The sequence below is a fragment of the Acanthopagrus latus genome, chromosome 13 (genome assembly GCF_904848185.1).
Source record: "Acanthopagrus latus isolate v.2019 chromosome 13, fAcaLat1.1, whole genome shotgun sequence".
Taxonomy (NCBI): Eukaryota; Metazoa; Chordata; class Actinopteri; order Spariformes; family Sparidae; genus Acanthopagrus; species Acanthopagrus latus.
In genome coordinates, this window is record NC_051051.1 from 8,031,924 (window position 1) to 8,052,607 (window position 20,684).

Sequence of the window (20,684 nt, forward strand, 5' to 3'; positions counted from 1 at the left end):
TTAATTTTCTTATTTTATGAAGGCAAAAGGAAAAGCTAATCACTGCTGTCAAACAAGAGAAACATTTGCTGATTTCAGCTTCTACAATGTATGGACTCACTACCTTTCTGTTTTGATAGCCAATGAAGAATCTTTGCTCCTTATGTCAACTTACAGTCCAAAACCCAATTTGAACACATCAGTTTGGACTCTGAGAAATTTTGATGTGTCAACAATGTTTTGAAAAAAGCTCTTTATACACTACAAAATGAATCACTCAATTGTGAAAATAATCTGCAGATTTATCAGTAATAAAAATACTGAGAATGTCATTGCAGGACGGCAACAGACTATGTACACAAAGAATGGTATGAGACTGAATGCTTGACGCCTGAAGTGAGGGAGATCCAATGGCTGTTATGCTGTGAGAGGCATTTTGCTGGCTCGGTTTGGGCATTTGAGTCCACTTAGTCCCTTGGAGGGAAGGGTCACTGCCAATCAATACGCAGTTGTTCTGAGTCATCACCTTTATCTTATGATGAAAACATTTCAATCCTGAGCGGTCTCTTCCAGGCTGACAAAGCTCTAATTCAGAAGGCACAAGGACTCACTGAAAAACTGAATCGTATGCTTTGGCCTTGATGCTTTTTCGGTCCCCAGATATTATCCCAATAGAGCACCTAGAGAGGATTTTGACCTGACATGTTCCACAGCACTCTTCACCATCACCATCACTAAATCACCAGATGAGAGAATATCTTTTGGAAGAATAGGTTCAGCCCTGCAGTGTAGTTCCAAAGACTTGTAGGATCAATGAAGTTGAAATTGGACAGATCTGGCAGAAAACACATACTTCTATGTCTACCTAAACTTTTTCATGTTATAATGAAACTGATATTAAGAAAGTGAAGAAGATCCCTCTAAAATTTAAAAATGGATTCAAGAGAACTGATGCTTTATTGGTGTCATTACGAAAGGACACATCTAGTCATAAAATTTGGCCATAAAAGACTCACACTAATGACTAAATCAATACTCTGCCACGTTAATGATTTTAAGGATTTACGTTACTTCTACCTAAAAGCTAATCTCTATTATTCAGCCATAAGATATACAACAGCAACCAAAGGGGACACAACCTGGCAAAACATTTCCAATTCAACCCAATATAACTAGTAAGACAAAGCATTAAAAATCCCATATTGTAGAGAGTGAGATTTTTTTGTCCCACCAGTCATTATATAGCAGGTCTAGGCGCACATAAATGCTGTAAAGGTACTGCAGAAATTCTGGATCCATGAAGAATTCCATCCAGCCTGTATTCAGAGACTTCCTTCAAAACAAGCCACCTAAGGTTGTGATGTTATAACTATAAGGCCACCGCCCTTAGCAATGCCCCCAGCACAGCCACAGTTGTAAAAAAAAAAATAAATAAATAACGCAACTAAAAAAACTGGCAGGACAGATGCTAAAACACAGTGGACACTGCCTGCTCAGGCCTGTGAGATTTGACCAATTAGAGCTGACAAGGCTTTTTTTTTTTTTTTAATCAATTTATTTATTTTTTATAGGTAGCCTTAAAGAGACAGGAATTGAAAGGGAGCGTTCAGAGGTTGAATAGATGTGCTGCAGCAATGGACAGTATGAGAGACATTTTTCCATGTAAACATTTTATAGCACGTATGGTCCCTTTAAAAGCCATTTCTGTACAACGTTCTAAAGCTGCAAGTTTTGTGGTTTTAGTTTTGAAGAACAACGAAAGAAGTTTTGTAAAAGCAAAACAACCTTGCTTTAGTCTGCTGAAAAATGAACTATTACAGTGATGATCAACTTCGCAGACTGAATGAGAATGCTGGGTTGTTTTTCCTCTTTTGTTTAAAAATAAATAAAAAAATTCATGCTGGATAATGCATTATTATATTTATGTGCAAAGATGTGAGTCACAATATGTTATGGTCACATGGAGGTGAAAAAAAGTGTATTATTTACTCCTAGCACTATAGACACGTCTGCCAGTGCTTGGCTGCATAATCTCATCAGAAAAGTCAGGAATTTTGAAGTGTTTAGACTTTTAGACTGAAGGCAAAAGGTTACAAATGCCTTTTCATCTGTGATCTGTGAGATGAAAACTTGATACTCTGACCCCATAGTCAACGGCAGACTGATCATGCATTTGTCACTGCCTGTAGCCTCACATCTTTGCACTTGAACACACAACAAAGACTTCAGCCGACTAACAGTCAACGGCAGTCTTTTTTCAGGACTTTAAAGCGAAACTCTTGCCAAAATGCAACCTAGGGTCTTTTTGTGAATGTACCCGAGTCAGAATAATTACGACGAAAGCGCCACATTTTAAGACTGACCGTATTTTTGTTTTCAGGTCAAAACCATTTTCAATAGGAGTGCTAGGAGCAGTACTATGATAGCATCAAAATCATTTTTAAAAACACTACGAAAGCTCGACAGAACGTGAACTTTTGCTCGTAGTATCACCAGGGTCTCTACACATGAACGCGAGCACTGAGAACATTGTTTGTGTACACAGAGTTTACTAAAAATAACGTTTTTGAACAACTCATCCTTAGCAAATACTTGTTCCACTCGCTGCCATCCTGCCAGTCGAAAAATATCGATCTCCAAATGCACGTAACATGGAGAAGAGTTAAGGTGATCTGCTCCTACAGCTTAGTTCCAGCTGAAGTTGAAAAAAGGAGCCCCATAGAAGAAACAATACTAAAGTCAAAAGCTGGAAAAGTCACGTCAGCTCTCATGTGGATAGCTGTTGCCGGAAGACAGCAGCATTCCATCTTAACTGTCCTTACGTTGCATTTGGAGATCGATACTTTTCAACTGGCAGGACAGCGGCAAGTGGAACGAGTAACTGCTAACGTCACTTGTTCAAAAACTTAAACTCAAAGTTTCATGTTGTGTCGAGCCTTCTTAGAGTTTTAAAAATAGCAATTCTGATGCCATCATAGTACAGTACAGCCTAGTACTCCCACTGAAAATTATTTTGACCCGAAAACGAAAATACAGTCAATCTTATAAGTGGCGCTTCCATCGTAATTATGCTTTTAAACTAACATTTGACTCGGGTACATTCACAAAAAGACCTTAGGTTGCATTTTGGCGAGAGTTTCGCTTTAATGATTAGGCCAAAGACATTTAGGGGACGTAATAGGTAAAGATTAGGAAAGGGTCAGCTTGAAGCTAACTATCATTCCTTTCACATGCTGTACAAGATCTGAGGAGCAGCGATGACAATACACCAACAACAATGACAAAATAAGCACAAGAAACAGATTTTTGGTATAACAATAGGTAAAGGCGGTACAACTCTATGATCTAGGCTACACATGCTTAAGGTTGAATATATACAAATCTTGGGGATTAATACTTAAAGCATAATTTTTAAAATGGCAATGAGAGGATGGTATTGGGAGAAAGGTACATTTCACAAGGAGATGGTCATGGATCACGTCTAGCAGGAATTTGAGAACACCACCACTAAACGCTGAGAAACTGGCAGGGCTTAGACAGTGGTCACAATCACACTGACACACAGCACAGGCAATGTACTGGTACATTTACCCCGTCAGGTGGTAAGTCGGACAGGCAGCGAGGAGAGAGTGGGTTGTCCAAACCACAAAGGAGTGTTGGTGGCTGCCGGAACGAAACAAAGAAGACAACAGCTACAGCATCCCACATAAAAGTTCTGCTCTTCCCATAGACACCCGAGAACAGAGAGAGCAAATCTCTAGCTGCATCCGTGTCATGTTTGAAGATAATGATGTCTAAAGCATTACTGCAGCTCAGCAATGACCAATCCAAAAAACATTTGATTAAAACATCACAGAATATTTGACAAACTCATGTTATTACTATGCATTTATTTTAGATCTGTATTATGCCAATTTGCTGTCTTTACAAACAACTAAAAAAAATGACTTAAGATGTTAAGATGAATATACATAAAGTAATATGCACAATTCTTCATTAAAATGACTAAAAACTGTGACTTTATCATGTATTTTGTTGAGTTAAGTGTTCACACCCAGAAATATTCTATATTTTTTGCTATAACTTCCAGAGAAACATCAGATGATAAGTCAAAGATAGAAGAAAGGTACTAGAAAGGCAATAAAAGTCACAACAAAAAGATTTTCATCATGAAAACAACAACTCCCATGATCCCATGCCATTTCACAGTGTCATCAAAGTACACCTTTTGTCTTCGTCGTTTCTCCCCAAGAGACCTATACCAGCGGAAGCTATATTCGCTGTGCATTTAAGATGAACCTTCAGAAACACGGATAAAAACAGCTCTGTCCAAACAAACAATTAAATGGGCTATGATGAGTTTAATGTTTCACAAATGTCAGAGTCTAATTTGGTATGCATGACGCAACCACAATTCACCACCACAAGGCATTGCCTGCGATGTGTTTCAAAAAATATAAAACCTCACATCAAACGATAAATAATGTTCGTCTCCGAGAGGATATACTTTTAGGCCTGAGGCCTTAAATTAGGGGGAATTTAAATCATCACAAAAAGCGCCAATTTCATCTATTTTTCATCAAACTGTTCAAATACCAAACACTGGCCACAGGTTAAGACTGAAATGTTTGATTACAGAAAAAAAGATGAAAGCACTCCATCTTTGAATTCAATAAAAACACCAATACTTGATCCAACTGCTTGATTCCACCACACATGGCTGCATCATTCAGCCTGCAACATGACCATGTTCCGTCCTCCAACATGGCTTCATACTTGGGATGGGCATGAGACACCAGCGCTCGTAGAATGTAACTAGCACCCATGGAAAAACAAGAGCAGTAATTAGATCAGACAGCAGCGACTCATGTTTACACTTAAGACATGAAATGGATGAGGCTGGGAGAGCAAAAGGACCTTTTCTTCCGACAAGCACCAGAAAATATGTTGCAAAAAATGTAAAGGACATTATAGGAATGCTATAGATTCTATTTTCGAGTCAATGAAAATTACAGATGCTTTTATCTATAACCATTAATTTACACGGGATTAGAAGAAAGAATAGGGTTGAATGAAAATGTCAAGAAGTACAGGAGGAAGTTGGAGGGTTGAAAAAGTAGCAGCAAAGCGATGAGGATGGCAAGTCTATCCAGTCGCGTCAAATCAGTGGAAAGCTTACAAACATCCTTCCACCAGTGACAGTTCGGGAGGCTGAAGTCAGCTTGGCTTGGGAACTGGAGGGGTCTTAAAAGATTAACACAGTATAACCCCGAGTGCACTGATAGCTCACTTGGTGGAGCGTGCGCCCCATGTTCAAAGCAGAGTCCTTAGTTGCTGCACAGGTTCGATTCCAACCTGTGGACATTTGTTTTTCAGGTCGTCCCCCGTCTCTCTTGCCCCTTTCCTGACATAGTCTACAGCTGTCCTGTGACATAATAGAAAAGGCCCAAGAAGTCTAAAAGGACTCTGTATGAGCAGACTTGCAGTTGTTTTGAGCTTTCATTTAGCATCGACATGCCACATCAGTAACTGTCCAATCAGCTTGCCCTACATACAATTTTACTGGCCCTGAGCCAATGTTTTTTGTCATACTCTGCATTAGTAGAAATGAATTTAATCTACTTTAGTCCTGGGTCTGGAACAAAATATCTTAGAACTAAGAGATATCCTTAAAAAAACAAAACAAAAAAAAAACATAAATCCCAAAGAGTGTATATATTGCTAATGAAAAATGGATTGCAGCCAATTTTTCTAGGGCTAATTCTGGCCCAAAATGCATTACGCAGGCATTTAAAAGTTTTATAGAATTTTGCTAGTTGCTTACAGCTACAGTGAACTAATGTGACACTGTTTTAACAGGAACACAGGAAGAGCCTGAGAGGAAAAAAAGACAGACAATGAGGCAGCAGTGGAATTGGCAGGGCAGCAAGAAAAGAGAAACACTTACATCTTATACTGTGTTTATAAAACAAACAAACAAAAAAACGATACCTCTGCCCCATTGACAAAGAGATCACAAGACTCCTACAGGTCTGGCTGCTGTTCTCACAACATGCACTCCGGCAGCTGAATCCAAACTACTCACATAGAAAATAGAAAGGCAAAAGAGAGGTGACAAGGTGCATGGAAACAAAACAAGGGCAACTCTGAAAACCTCTGAAGTGATGCGAGTGAAGTCAGGAGGGAAATCCCCATTCGTCCTAGCAAGCCGAGCAATGACAGAGACCTGCACTGAAGAGTCTTCTCAGTCACTGAGCACAGTAATGCAATAAAGCTACATGCTGAACAGCCTCTACTCCTGGGGAGAAAAAAACATCTTATGATGCTGTAATGCTCAAGTGCTGTTTGTAGACATGGAGAAAATATAACCCCTATGTGATCCAATATATTCCACTTTTATAAAACTCAAAAACCAAACCTGTGAAAGGTATTCAATGGGTGGTTATCTTCTACTGTACAAATATGCTTCAATTCAGCCACTTTTTTTCCCCCCACTCTTCTCCACCTTTCCTACAGCACCCACACTTTATTTCAACTCACCTGAAAAATTTACAACCAAGAGGCAAGAACGAGAAATTCTCCCAACATCTCACAGAATTGGGTGCCGTGCTTGTTCCTGTTCCCCTGCACACTCGCAGCGAGGAGCAGTGGGGCAGGGAAAAGCAGTTGTGCGGTCTTAAAATTCTTCTCTCACACCAGCTCTATTCCATCAAACAGACGTTGGTGCATCTGAAATGTGACAACGGATCCAGGGGATAGATTGCGATGCAAAAATGTGCACATGTTAATCTTCGTAATGAATGTGGCCATTCTTAATGCACAGAGTTTCAAAAATGAGCCATAATCTATTCAACTGAGATACTTGATTTTATTTTTCCTCCATTCATAGAGTTCCAGCAAGAAGGAAGCGATCACTTAACAGACTATTTCAAACATCTGTGCCCCATGTGTCTGACAAATGTTGTTGGCTCTGCTCATTCTGATTCTGAAAATTGTCACTTCCCTAATTAATACTCCAGCTTGACCAACTGAATGGATAGTTCCTACTCACAGACTTACAAGTTACTCTTTTAGAAGCTGGAAATCACTCATGGCATTTTGAAATTGAGTGGAATATAATGAAAACTGTAGGTTTCAACTGAACTGTTGGAAACTTGGAAACTGGTGACAGGTTTCTAAAATTAGAAGAAAAACAGAAATTACAGTACTGAAACATGCAAATACACATTAGAGGATGTCTTTATGTAGAAGTACAGCGAAAAATGCAAAATGGGAACCAGAAAAAGAGACGATAACCACCCAGGGTGTCACAAAGTACTGTAAACGCTGAAAGATATGTGAATTGCATGAGGCCTCCGTGTTTGCTGATTAAGTTGCATCTGCTACAGCCTCCTCACAATTCTTATCAGTGAAGGACAACTATCAAAAATTTCCAAAGTATTTAGCGCTCACTCTGTCCAAGAGTAACTGTTTATCATCTCAACATAATTGCTCCATTCCCTGCTAATAACCTTAGTAGGGTGTACGCCGAAATGAGTCTGTAATTACACTTTACAAGCAAAGAGCACTTTAAGGTCAAGGTTTTTTCATCAAAAAGGGTTGGGGAATTTCAAACGCTGAGCTTCAGCGGGCACCGCAAGTGGTTAAACCAAACAGGCTTCATAACGTGTGGGTGGAGCAGACAATCTGTCAACATGTACCAAATGCCTAATCAACCTGAAGGATGCTGTGAGAAGGAACACGACCCAGCTGAGTATGTGTGAACCGAAAGGACAGTCTGAATAATACTAATTCGTTAAGAAAGCTTGCATAATCGTTTCTTTGAAATAGCTACAAAATACGCTGGACTGTACAGTCACCGAAGATATGTGGAATTATTCAGCATATGTAGGCCGAGCAGGGGATGAATCAAGATTCTAAAACAAAACAAAACAAAACAAAAAAAAGCAAGGGATGTGTCAAAGCAATAGGGGAAAAGAAGTGTCAGCATAATTTTGCATGGTCTCAAATGAGTAGGCAAAGCTTTGCATACAAAAAGGAGCTTAATGTGTCACCATCCACACACACAAGTGCACCATTAATTGCAGATCCTTCCATAATCACATGGGTCAGCTATACTGCAGTTTGTGTGGCCAATTATTTGCTGTGTTTACAATATATAGCTATGAAATAGAAGAAGCATTGCATCGCTGTGAAAAAGCAAAGCAACCAAGTGGAACAAGGTGCAACTGCCAATGAGGTAGCCCTGACCTGACCTGCTGATAGGGTCAGGACTCAGAATTACTCTAATAGGAGTTTGGGGAACCTGTGCTGTAGACTGGATACAAATCTGCTTTTCCAATCCCATCTTAATGCCTGCAGTAACAGACATTTTGGCCTAACGTTCTCGACAGTAACACGACCAGATTTGTCCAGCAAGCCGTATTATTATTTAATTTACATGTGACACACTTATCTATGGGATCTGAATGGAACATGTACATCGTGTTCTCTCATCTCAACAGGGGCGTGGTGAATCTGATATGATGCATCTGAGGAGGGTGTTCAAGTGCAAGTGTTTTTCTGTTTTATTTTTGTCGTAACAACATCTGACTGGTCAACTGTGTGGCGAAACTTCACCAAACTTCACCACAGCTCAGGTTTGAGTAGGTGTGTGTGTCCGTTTGTGTGTGAGATGAGCTCAGACATGACAGTTTCACCTGACTGCACTCACTTGATGCTCTGCCAGCCAGCCTGCCTGTGTCTCCCCTCTGGCCTTTCAATGAAAATAAATGATCCCTGGGTGACTATTGCATTTTGTACAAAATGGCCTCAAGTCAGCAAGAACTTAATGTCCATTCTAAAAGATCGGACAGGTAAATTAAAAGCTCCACCTTGGAAAAATAACCCAAACGGCCTTAAAGGGATCCTTGAAAAACAACAGCAAAACCTCAAAGAAAAAAAAAACACCTAAATCTTAAGTAAGCTCACTTAAAATGATCAATGAAAACACTTTTTTCAATCTTAATCTAAAAGCAGGTGCTTTCAGTTTACCTCTAGAGTCTCTGCCATGCATCAAAATGGAGATGTCAAAACAAATCAGGATAAAAACACAAGTGACATCAATAGTTTCTGACAACAGCCCTGAAAGGCACATATCCTGTATATTCAAATATGCATCTGAATAATTCATGCTACCATTTCCACTTTAAGACTGTGATGTCATCTATACATTCATGTTTGAATCTGCAGTCCAACGGCAGTTGCACTTAAGAATGCAATCATAGAGCATGTTGGCTAAGAACAGCGCTGTAGTTGAAACATCTCTTCTGGCATATCATCCCCATACTGGGTCCAATTAACACATAGATCTCACTGTGATATATCTGGTTAGACCCTCAAATGTAATGCCACTATTTTAGGCATGAAAAATGTATTTTTTGTCAGCAGACGAAAAATCTTATCTAGTCTGATGTCACTTGTCACATCAGCTTTTTTCTGATTATTTTAGAATAGCTGAACTGTTTAACTGATAGAACAAAATGAATCCAGGTTCGTAACAGGTTTCTAAAAACATCTGTTAGCTAATTAACCATTTACATCAAAGACGGCAAAAATCATCTCATAGCAGTAGCAAATGAGATTCAGCAGCAGCAGCAGCAGCAGAAGAATTTGACAGCCGCATGAGACATGTGAAGCGTCTATGCTGGAAAAAAAGGAAATCTGTTAGATTTTTAAAGCTTTCATTTTACCCTTAGCTGTACAATCTGCATGGAGTTTAATCTGGTCACACTGGCTTCAACTGAGAGACATTTATAAAAGACTGTGTTAAAGCAATTTTATGAGCAGCCAGCATGTTTAGTGGAGGTTGCTCTTCGAACTAAAAACTATACATTTCAATCCTAAGAACCAAGAGACAGCAGCAGATATCTTTTTCTTAAGCACTCTAGAATCCAAAAGTGATAAGTTAAAAATCTGCAAGATGTGACTTGTTTTTTTTATATCTATTCTTAGAGGGATTGTTTTTCTAGCATTTTGCCTTAATGTGACTGTTGACAAAGAGTGACAGTGAGCATGGGGAGAGAGAAAGGGGATATGACATCTTCTAAAGGTCCTTGCTTGGAACTGAACCGGCTCTGCGGCTGTGAAGGCTGCCGGCTCACCATGACGCCTCTGAGAGGTGATTACTAAAGACAGCAGTCACACATATTAAGTGCTTAGTACTGAACCACTGTAAGATGAGGCATGCCATTATTTTTTTCATTTTTCAAGGACTTTTTCAGGGAATGAAAGATAAACCCAGTGACATTTCACTGAGCTGAAGATTACTGCATGGGCCATACTGGCCGTGGACGTTAACCATTCCTTGCTAGCATGACATCCGCACCACATGCAGTTCAGCAGTCTATAAATAGATCAGGGTGGCAAGCACAATGTGCAAACAAATCTGAATTCTTTACACGACGTATATGTCAGATATTCCAAGAACTCACTCTCTCTCTCTCTCTCTGTCCTCCATCATTCTGCTGCTTGGGAACATATACATAGATTAGCCTAGCAGCACAGCAAGTTAAAAATGTCTCTAAAGCCAAGGGGACACAGGCACTACTCAAAGGGCCTATAAAGAGTGACTTCTCCCTGACCACAGACCAACCTATAATTGGGGGCCCAATATCAGCCTGCCTAAAAACACAGCTTACAATATACACGTTTCAAAATAGCAAGTTGTCTGTTGGGGCAGGGCCACTCTGGGCAGAGTAAGGTGGAGCCTCAAGGCTTGAATATGCTTCACTTGCCAGCGTGTGCACACAATCTTAGATGAAGACATGCGAGCGCCCACCACAACCACTTGATGTAGTCTCTTCTTTGCCATTTCAGCAAGAGAGTTCATAGTCCTTAAAAGGCATGTTGACATGCTGTTGTGTGAATAATCTTTTCTTGCTTTTATACAATATCAAGTGTTGAAAACAAAGTAAATATTATAATATATAATATATATATGAATATCATAATATTCATACAGCCTCTGGCTGGGTCTTAATTAAGGCTGTAACAGGAGGTTACTTACTGAGAATATACAGTCATAAGTAACTTTTAAACACACTGAAGATTTATTTAAAAAAGGAAGTCTTCTGAAATAGACACAAAGCCGAAATATTACCAAGATCAAATATTCTGAGATATAAAATATAAATTGAAAAAAAAAAATCCCCCCAAAATGCCCCATCTTGAAATGTTGTGGGAAAAAAAAAAAGTCCTCCTTATTCATCCCAAAAAGTTAATGGGGTCTACTCTGGGCCAAGACCCGTCCTTCATCCAAGTTCAAATCTGAAAACACAATCACGTAACATGCAGGAACATGTCAATGGTTCAGGGACAAAAGGGGCACTTAAATTGCAATTTCAGTTTAGTCTTACCAACAAATTCAACCAAATCATTCACTGAACATGTATTGACAAATTACATATAATATACCACGGTATAACCAATGATGCAAAACAACTGCAAGGCTACAGAATAAATGTGGGTGAAGAAGATAAAAACCAGTGCGCACCCATCAACTCCTCCAACCACTAAGGTGCCCTTGAGCAAGGCCCTTAACCCACAACTGCTCCAGAGGAGCTGCTCAGTGGCCAACAGATAAGACTGTGGTTGCACTGGACACCTTCCAGGTTCTGAATCTGTGTGTCTGGCTGTGTTTGAAGCAGGGCGTTCCAGCTAAACTACGCTAGTTAAATAAAGATTAAAACCACAGTTACCAAGTCAATAGTGCCAATAGTGAAGCATTCATCATGTCCTTTAGTACAGCACTTATGAAATGACACCATTTAGCCAAGACTTCCTAAGGTTAACTAGGAAGGAAGAGGCTTTTTTATAAACATACTTTGTACATTAAGCATTAGCCATGCTGCAGATGTCAACCATTTCCCTCAAGACATTTAAAGGGTTATGTGCAAAAAAAGCAATGCAAGAGCTTAGATTTTTCTTGCTGTAATGCAATATTATTCAAAAGAAAACAAATATTTCTGTAAAAAAAAAAAGCTAAATCAAGCTCTTAGCCTCATAAGTAAAGCTTCATGATAACTAGAGTCTGCATAAATCCAATTTTGAAAAGACAAACAAACAAAAACATATCTAAGTAAGCCTCGTTAGCCTATGAAATTACCTTTAGGCTATGAGCTAGCCTATTAGCTTGCCATGTAAACTAGGTTGTTGGTTTTTTTCTCATTTTTTTTTCCCTTTCAAGGTTTTGGTTCTCAATCTCTGTCAGCCAAAGCCATGTCACTGTTCAAAAGTCAAACAAGACACTTGTCCATTTCAGCAGAGCTTGGGAATAAAAGGGGTAAAGAGAGGGGATGGTGAGAGGCTGTGAGAAGCACTTCCATTCTACCCTTCCCCCCCGCTCCTGAACAGTAGCAGATGACAATAGCTTCTAAACCAGGGCACGCCAGACATCCTGACAAAAGCAGGCTCCTCCCAAGCTGCTGAGTCCCTGTTCCCAAATAAACATAGCCACAGGGAGAGGGCAAGAGTCGGGGACACGGTGCTTGCCATGTTCAGACTTGCGGCGAAATGAGTCCTTCTGCCCAAGAGCAAAGCATTCTGCCAATGAACCATAAAATGCATGCTGGACAAGGCGACTCTCTTGACACACCACAAGACTCAATCGCATTCTGCCTAATTAGGGCTGCATCAAAAAAAATCATGGTGTCACAATAATTTACAAAGAAAATTGCCAAAACTGCAAGGCTAACAAATCCATCTCCATATACATTGCCACAATGATATATAATGTGAATGCTATTTAACTCTTACTCACATGTAGGCAGGCGAAAGGGGTGAGGACCTGGATGTCTTAAGGACTGGCACTGGGAATTTCCAGCTGACAGGAGAACCGCTTTTCCATTTTAACGGCATGTTGTTGTCACCAGAATGGTGCTATAGCGATACCAACAGCAAAGACCATTTCCATGAAAAGGTTTCCAATGCAGTCTTCCATCCCACTCTGCCCACACCATTTAAGGGGGAGGGAGAGCAGCAGCGGCAGCAGCTACAGAAATACACTGGTACAGGCAGTGCAGGCTCAGTCGGGGTTGTGACTTTAGCAGCAGCACTGAGAAGCCAATAGAGTGCATCCACCACGACTACTTGCCCTGCTGCATTCACAGTTGTCTCGTGGTAGGAGGGGGGGGAGAAGCCCTGCCTTCCCATCACCCTTTCAGGGTCTGTGAATAGCCCAGTAGCTAAGCAACAGTGCCATCTTGTTAAAGGAGCTGTGATTACAGTTCTGGGCTTGCCATGGAAAGAACTGTAAGGGAGATTAAAAGGAGTACAAGACAGAGGAAAACCTGTTTTGAAATTCATACATTTGAACCAAATAAATTTGTTGTACTCTAGGGCTTAAAATGTGTTTTTATTTTTATTATAATTTAATTTCAGTCAGTGGTATTGCCAAAATATAACCTGTAAGTCTTTAACTATCCAATGGTGTCCACTTGTTCCTGATATATTTTGGTGCAGTTTTTTTTTTTTAAAACCTTAATATATAGCACTAGACAAACATTATTTCTGTAGTGGGTGTCGTAATGAGTACATATGAATGACATTTCAAAATGTTGTATTGTGTTAAATTCCTCTACTAAATAAAAAGGCTTAGTCTATAGTTTCAGACAGGGCTGTGTTTCATTCTTTGGCTAAACAAAGTAGACAGTGGGATAAATGGACACTATTGTGGAACAATCACATTCATACATTGAATTTAAAGCAATAAAAGGTGGAGCAACACACCGCAACACCTTATATGCTTAATCGCTATTGAAAACTGCCAACACTTCAAGAACTCCACAGTTTTAAGCCAATACATTTTTATAAAACTAAATTGTCAGTGTTGTCAATATGAACTAAAATGTTGGGTGAGTGTCTCCAGGGAATTTCAGTAATCATGTCAAATGATCTTTTAATCATTATGCCCTGATCAGGCTATGCTGTCATCAATCCACTGGGCCCTCTGACAGCAAACCCCTCTCGTGCCCTGACCTGGTCTGACTTTTAAGCTGTCTTTAACTTCTACTCTCATGTTAAAGAAGTACAGATCCTCAGCAGCTTGAGCCAGGTCCTCTACAGTGGCTGGCCCACAGAACCATACATCCCCAGCTATCAGCATCTGAACTAATAACCGGCTAACAACATGTCAAAGAAGCTAGCCTGTAGCGATTATGGGCAGCATAATGATCAACCTACCTGGCAACAGCCAAAAAAAAAAAAAAAAAACATTAGTCAACTATTCATCTAAGCTAATTAGCATGCTAACAGCAAGCCAACCATATCTTACCACTTCAGTATCATTGGCAGGGCAAACCTGCTTTGTTGTGAGGATGTCAGTAACTCTGACACAGCACCAACAACCAAGTTTTCTGCACATTTGAGATCAACGCTGATGAGCAACACCCCATCTTTGTCTCACCCCGTTACTTACATAGAAAACGGTGTGAGGATTCTAAGAAATAGCTTTACAAACCTTTAGACTTTCTTATAAGCATTTCTATTGGAGTACACTGGTGCCTTGACCCCTAAGGCCAGCGGGGTGCCCCATTAACTCTTTAATTATCATCATCATCTTTTTTTTTTAATGTAAAAAAGAATGCAGGTTGTAGCAGATTAAAGAGTGCAACACTGTGCATAATGTGGTAATCAGAAAGCCATTCATTTCACATTGAAAACAGACTTTTCCTGCTTATTCTCTCACCTACTTTCACCAATTTCATTTGATTGGTTGGATTATCAAGGAGGAGTGATTGAGAAGAGATTGAGAAAATACAAGATTACCAATGTAGGTCATACAGGTCATGATCAGATCCCTCTCTTCTTCTACCCCCTGCAGCTCCATCCCCATAAGAATCTTGTCATCACACTTTACAGCTTGACCGTTCTCCCTCCCAGCTTAAACTGGAAATGGCAGAACGACCTTGCCTGTACAGCAAGGGCAGCAGTCATGCCGTCTCTTCTGTCAAAGCCTGGGAGCTCAGCACTACACCTGTTACCCTCAGTTCTACTATATTACAACCCTCTGTAAAGACACCCATGTCAAATAATGCCTACAATAATTCCACACCTTCCAAGTGTATATTTGGGGAGCCATACCCTTGGAATATCAAGGGTTATGTACACAACTCAACAAATGATGTGATAGCAACTTATTGAGGGAGAACTGATGCTATGGTGTTTCATACTCCATTCATTGATTCATTTATCCAAACCAGGCAAAACTATTCTTGTATCTCTAATTGATAGCTTATGTTGTGGATGGACAGACTGCACTCGTGCCTGTGCCTGCATTAATTACAGTCTTTTACTCTGAAAATTGTGTTCCATAACTGCCCAACCAGTTGGTGTAGTGTCTCATCCACCTCCGCACAGTCAGTCACATTTCTGTTCACGAATCAAGGAGAATCTTTTGCCAACAGATTGGATCACACAAACAGGAACAATCATGCCAGCTCCTTTCCCTGGTATTTAACACACAGGTCTAACTCAAAGATGAGTCTGAATGCTACTATTGAGTATTACCTACACTGTATATGAAATATAACACACAAGATTAGTAAAAGTCAGAAATATGCTGACCAGAGAGTCAATCAAGAAAATGACTGGTAGATTAATTAAAAAAACAAAATAATCTACTGTTTTAACAGGGCAACATCTTACATATAGATAGCATTATGCAAAGATTTAGGTTTTCATCATCTACACCCTAATACATTAGGAACGTTCCAGGATGCTGCTTGGAAAATACTGATCAACAACACTGGCATCAAGTGGGAAAGACTCTCCCATCCTCTTACTTGTTCCGGTCAACAGAAACTAAGCACCATTTCGAAAATTACAGGTGACATTTTATCTAATTAAGTATTGCACATTAATAAGAAGATAAACACATCAGCCACTACAAGGGTGAAGGTTGGGTCCATGAAAAACAGTCGACTATGAGAAACAAAAAAGGAACCTCTGCCAGTGGTGGAGAGAAGATTTATAAATGATGTGTTATAAGCCCAAAGCATATTTCTTCCTCACATTCCTGTGTTTCGCTGTTTCTGTATGTTCTTCACTTGTCTTACAGTCAGCTCTTCTGCACCATCTTCATGGTCAATCTTATATCAATCTGTAGCCAAGTCAAGAATAACTTGTCAAATGTGTCAGACCATCTGTCATTTTCTCTCATGCTGGGAAGAATGATCCTGCTTTTGATTCCAATGATCAAAATTGAAAGCTCATTAAAAAGTTGTTAGTAGTAAGTAATTAATCTTGATATGCTTATGCTATTCACTAACTTTGCACTCTTTGCAGATATTCTGTTATCAAAATACATCATCCACCACAGATCTGTTTTTTTCATAGTGATGGTTGCTATCAAAGTGCCCCCTCTGGTTAGGCCATGACTGCACCAACATCAGGAGCAGTTGAAAACCTCCATTTCAAAAAGTCAAGGGAGGCGTTGACAGTACTGCTTGAGTGACAGAATGACTCCTGGCACATAGTGATGAATTAGCCAATATTAAGCACAAACCATTCAGGTGGGAAAGCTGCCCGTGATTCATCTATATTACAGAGATGCTTTAATATCTTTGTGTGACACTTTTGTTAGACTCTAGTTGCAAAGCAGTGAATAGAAACACTGAATGTTCAAGAAAACAGCTCCTGATCATCTCTTTTTTCTGGCAAGGATCATGAGCTAAGGAATTCATGTGTTTAATTAAAGTCAGTCAAAACAAATGTTCTGGGCAGCTAATGAAATAATGGAATGGAAGGCATTGTGTATTACCTGTCATGCAGTCCAATGGGCATCGTCTCCCCTCTGTGTACAGGGTGCTCCATACCCTCGCCAAAACCACACCTCTAAAGCAGAAACAATACTTTCAACATTTGTGTGAAGTCTTTCCACCAAAAACAAACATTCAACATCAGCCAAGAAAGCAACTGAAAGTCAGTTTTACATCAGCATTTCTAACAGAACTACACAATACAATGTGTACTATTCTAAATACAATCCACTGCCTGCTGGTGACAAATTCATATCCGAGTATTGCAACTAACTCTTTTTTAATGTAGATTCAATTAGTCATACAGCAATTACTTTTCTGGCAGAAAAAAAGAAAAAGAAAACAAAGTAATTTTTATACTGTAGAGCAGAGGTAAGACTGCCTTCCAGTTACAAGTTACACACCAGGGCTCCAGGGTGACTATTTGGTCACATAGCCATTCAATTATCTGTGAAGTGAAACTGATTATTAATTTGGTCATCAGGTGCGCCTGATATTCAGCAGGTTAAATCAAAAAGTACAGATATAAAAATGGCTTTACAATGCTGACAAAATCATGCTGGACATGTTCATGTGAGTCAACCTATGTTTCAGTCTGCAGTGTAGTTAAAACGAGAAATCCAAAGAATTGTAGAATAGCCGAAAACACTGGGCTCAGAAAGTTTTCCAAAAGAAGTTTTCTAAAATTCTGTCAATACTCAGCACACTCCCCTTCTCTGGAGAGTAGAGTACATTTAAACATTATCAAATGAATACTTATCTCCATATCTTAGAGCAAGCTCTTTATTTTGTAGTTGAAACAATGTTTAAACTATGATCACAATTGATGATTTTGATAATAACCAAAATATTGTTGGGGTTGATTTATTGGAGTCCAGCACTGTAAACATCCTTATGAGTAATTTTATGTTTTAAACAATTGCAGTGATCACAATTACTGTTTGAGTGTAACGTGGTTTAAATGAATATAAACATTTATCTGCACCTTTCCTCCTGTACAAAATCATTTCTATTATGTTAAGTTAAATCTAAGGATGCTCAATTAATCGCAGTATTACAATATCGGCAAGTGTATCATCTAAATCGCACAAGCTGGTGTTTTTTTTCCTCGACAAAGCCAAAATGCAGCACACTGCTGTAGTTCTGCTCAGATTTCATGGCCTACAAATCTTGCTCACCAGATGAAAGAACACCTGATCTTTAGGTACAGACCCCAACAACTATCCAGTTGTCATTATCTTAATTTTTAAGTGTAAAAGAAAATCAGTGTTATCACAAATTATATTTCAATATCTGTTTTCACCTTTTCTCATACAGTGATAGTTCAAATGTATTACTGGTTGCACTTAAATGAATATTTTCTGCATTCAAATGGACAATGAAATACATGTCCTAAGAAGCCTAATAATACACATTTCAATAAACAAAACTTAGCTTTACAGTTTATTCTGAAAGCAAACGTGCATGTCTAGTCTAATTCAAGACTTTTCACATATTTACAGACTTAATAGCAGAGTTAGGATAATCTCAGTTCAATGTGGATGTAAAACTTCCTACAGAGGTTGACAACAAGGTTTATGGGCGTTTCTTCCACTGCTGAAACGTGACAGCTGCATCAGAGTTCTAACCTGTTGCTTTACACAGAACTAGGCTAATTAAAGCTAAAAATACCTTCCGTGTGTGACTTGACAGAACAAACTTCCACTTCTATTGAAGTTCAGCCAACATAATGTTCAAAATAAAAAAGGATGCAGTGACACTGATCTCGATTACATGTAAGAATAGCAACTGTACAAACACACACACACACACACACACGATCATTTGGATACAGTAAAGTTTCCTTGGTAGTTAGCGTTACTGCTTGGTTTCTGATCATTCAACACGTCAAAGTCACACAAAGCTGTTGGAGTTGACCGTTTCCCTCTAAAGTGCTACAGGCTGATCTCTGAGACAGGCACGAAGTCGGAGAGGTTTGTCCTTTTAAAGCTGAGTGTGATCCATGTGGGGGGAAAACTAACAGCTAACTCCACGGCGAGGTAACGTAGCTGTCTCGCTTGCTAGCAAAGGCTCGAAGCTATCACAATTCAAAATGTTACTGCTAACCCGGACCAAACAGTGATAGTGTCACAACAGGCAACGCTGTCACATCGGGGCTCCTCTGATTTTCTGGCCATGTTGCCTTGAGCATAGTCCTTACATCGCAGTGGGGAACAGGCTAGGGCTAACTAGCCAGGCTAACGATAACCCTTTAACGTTGACACTGGCTAGCTTGGAATAACATTAGTTAAGGACAGTCGACTGTATGGCTGTGTAAATGGTTACTGCTGACTGTCGGCTGTTCGCTTTGTTAGCTTAACTACCGACAGCGTAAACCACGGGGGTCTTAACATGAGTTAGTTGGGTTAGTTATTAGTTAGTCTGGTTGGTCGGTAGGTTTGCCACCACCAACAAATGACTATGACTAACTGTCAACCTGCTATTTGTTGAGCTTAATATACAATATACTATATTCCAATCACCATATGTATATTAAATACACTCTGTAAACTTTTAAAAAGCAGATTTCTTACCTTCAACGACGAGGTAACGCTAACTAACGTCCTTGTTTTCCTTCCAAGCCCTCAAATCCACTTATACCTCTGGAGCCTCCTTCGTGGTTTTATCCAATCCAGTCGTCGCTTACTAGGAGAGCAGGAACATCCACACTTCCCATTGGAGGAGAGGTATGGCAATCTCCTCTCATTGGCTCAAAACTTCCGTTACTAAATAAAGTGGTTGTGAAGAGGAGCAGTCTTCAGGAGCTTTAGTAGTCTGTAGTCTATATATGTTTGCTTTAAAATCATGAATTATTGACAGTTTTAGGAAAACGATGGGCATCCTGCTTCAAGTTAGAACTTCAGAGGGCTCATCTTAGAAATGGCTTTGAGAAATCCTCACTTGGGGTTGCTCATGGATTGCATTCGTTATTGTTTTAACAATAAAATAAGTATGGATTTATGGGTTGAATATTAAGAGGACTGAAGTGGAAATTTCTGGTTGAGGTATTGATGTACTATCTTTGTTTGAACATTTAGCTATTACAGGTGTGGGGTATCTGATTGCTGGCTATGTTGCAGTCAGCTTAAATTAAAGGATAAGTTCACCCCCAAATAATGATAATGAAAAAGTCATTATCTAATCAACCTCATTAGGATGGAAAGTCAAATAAGTTTCATAGTCCACAAAGCATTTAGTTTTATGGCAAACCAGCATGAGAGCATTCACTCAAACAATTGGAGTAGATGGGGACTTGTTTTAAACTGTGGGAAAAGAGAAACAAACAAACAAAAATGAAAATGTATATAACGTTTTTTGAAATCATTTTGGGATCTGGGGGTTCGAAGCACATCATCACGTCAGAGAGGACAACGGGAGGGCAACCCGTGGAGGCAGAGGCCGTGGACGTGGGATGGCGACAGGTCAAGTAGAAGATCCTCAAGCTCAAAGGATTGCACATGAGCAGGTCAGCATAAAAAGTAGAACATTACGGGTGCTTTTTTTCCCCTGATAAACACCACCTAGAACCAAACTACTTTTGTTTGTACAGTTTATTGACCAGGCTTGTAACTTGGACACACAAGCAACCTTATCAGAATCACACTCATAAAGATAAAGGGCTGGTACTTCAAGTCAAAAGCATGAACAGATAAAATGGAGGGGAAAAAATCATATAAACTGGGACACCTGTGCAGAACTCTGCTTGTCACCTGTTTATTTGTTGTATTTATTCATTGTTTTGCATGATCTCTAACTTGTTTGAATTAAGTCTTGAAAATGATGAATTCCTTTTCTTTTCACTTCCAGCATAAACAACCAACACATTACTGTCATTACGCATTACATGATGCACTAATAATAACAACTGAA

The 20,684-nt window shown here is 39.5% G+C and overlaps 1 protein-coding gene across 2 annotated transcripts in view; it reads right to left on the bottom strand.

Moving 5' to 3' along the window:
- The window catches only part of klhl13 (kelch-like family member 13), a 38,870-nt gene extending 19,416 nt beyond the window's left edge, over positions 1 to 19,454 (bottom strand). Inside the window, exons 1-2 of one of the 2 annotated variants that reach the window (XM_037119804.1) lie at positions 19,349 to 19,454; positions 16,778 to 16,851 (exon numbers count right to left, since the gene is read on the bottom strand). In XM_037119804.1, coding sequence (XP_036975699.1) covers positions 16,778 to 16,830 — 53 coding nt within the window. In that variant the 5' untranslated portion in view covers positions 16,831 to 16,851; positions 19,349 to 19,454. Of the gene's footprint in view, positions 1 to 12,778; positions 12,974 to 16,777; positions 16,852 to 19,348 lie in introns of those variants that run through there. The other variant, XM_037119803.1, reaches the window with a different exon arrangement.
- Positions 19,455 to 20,684: the final 1,230 nt, after the last annotated feature.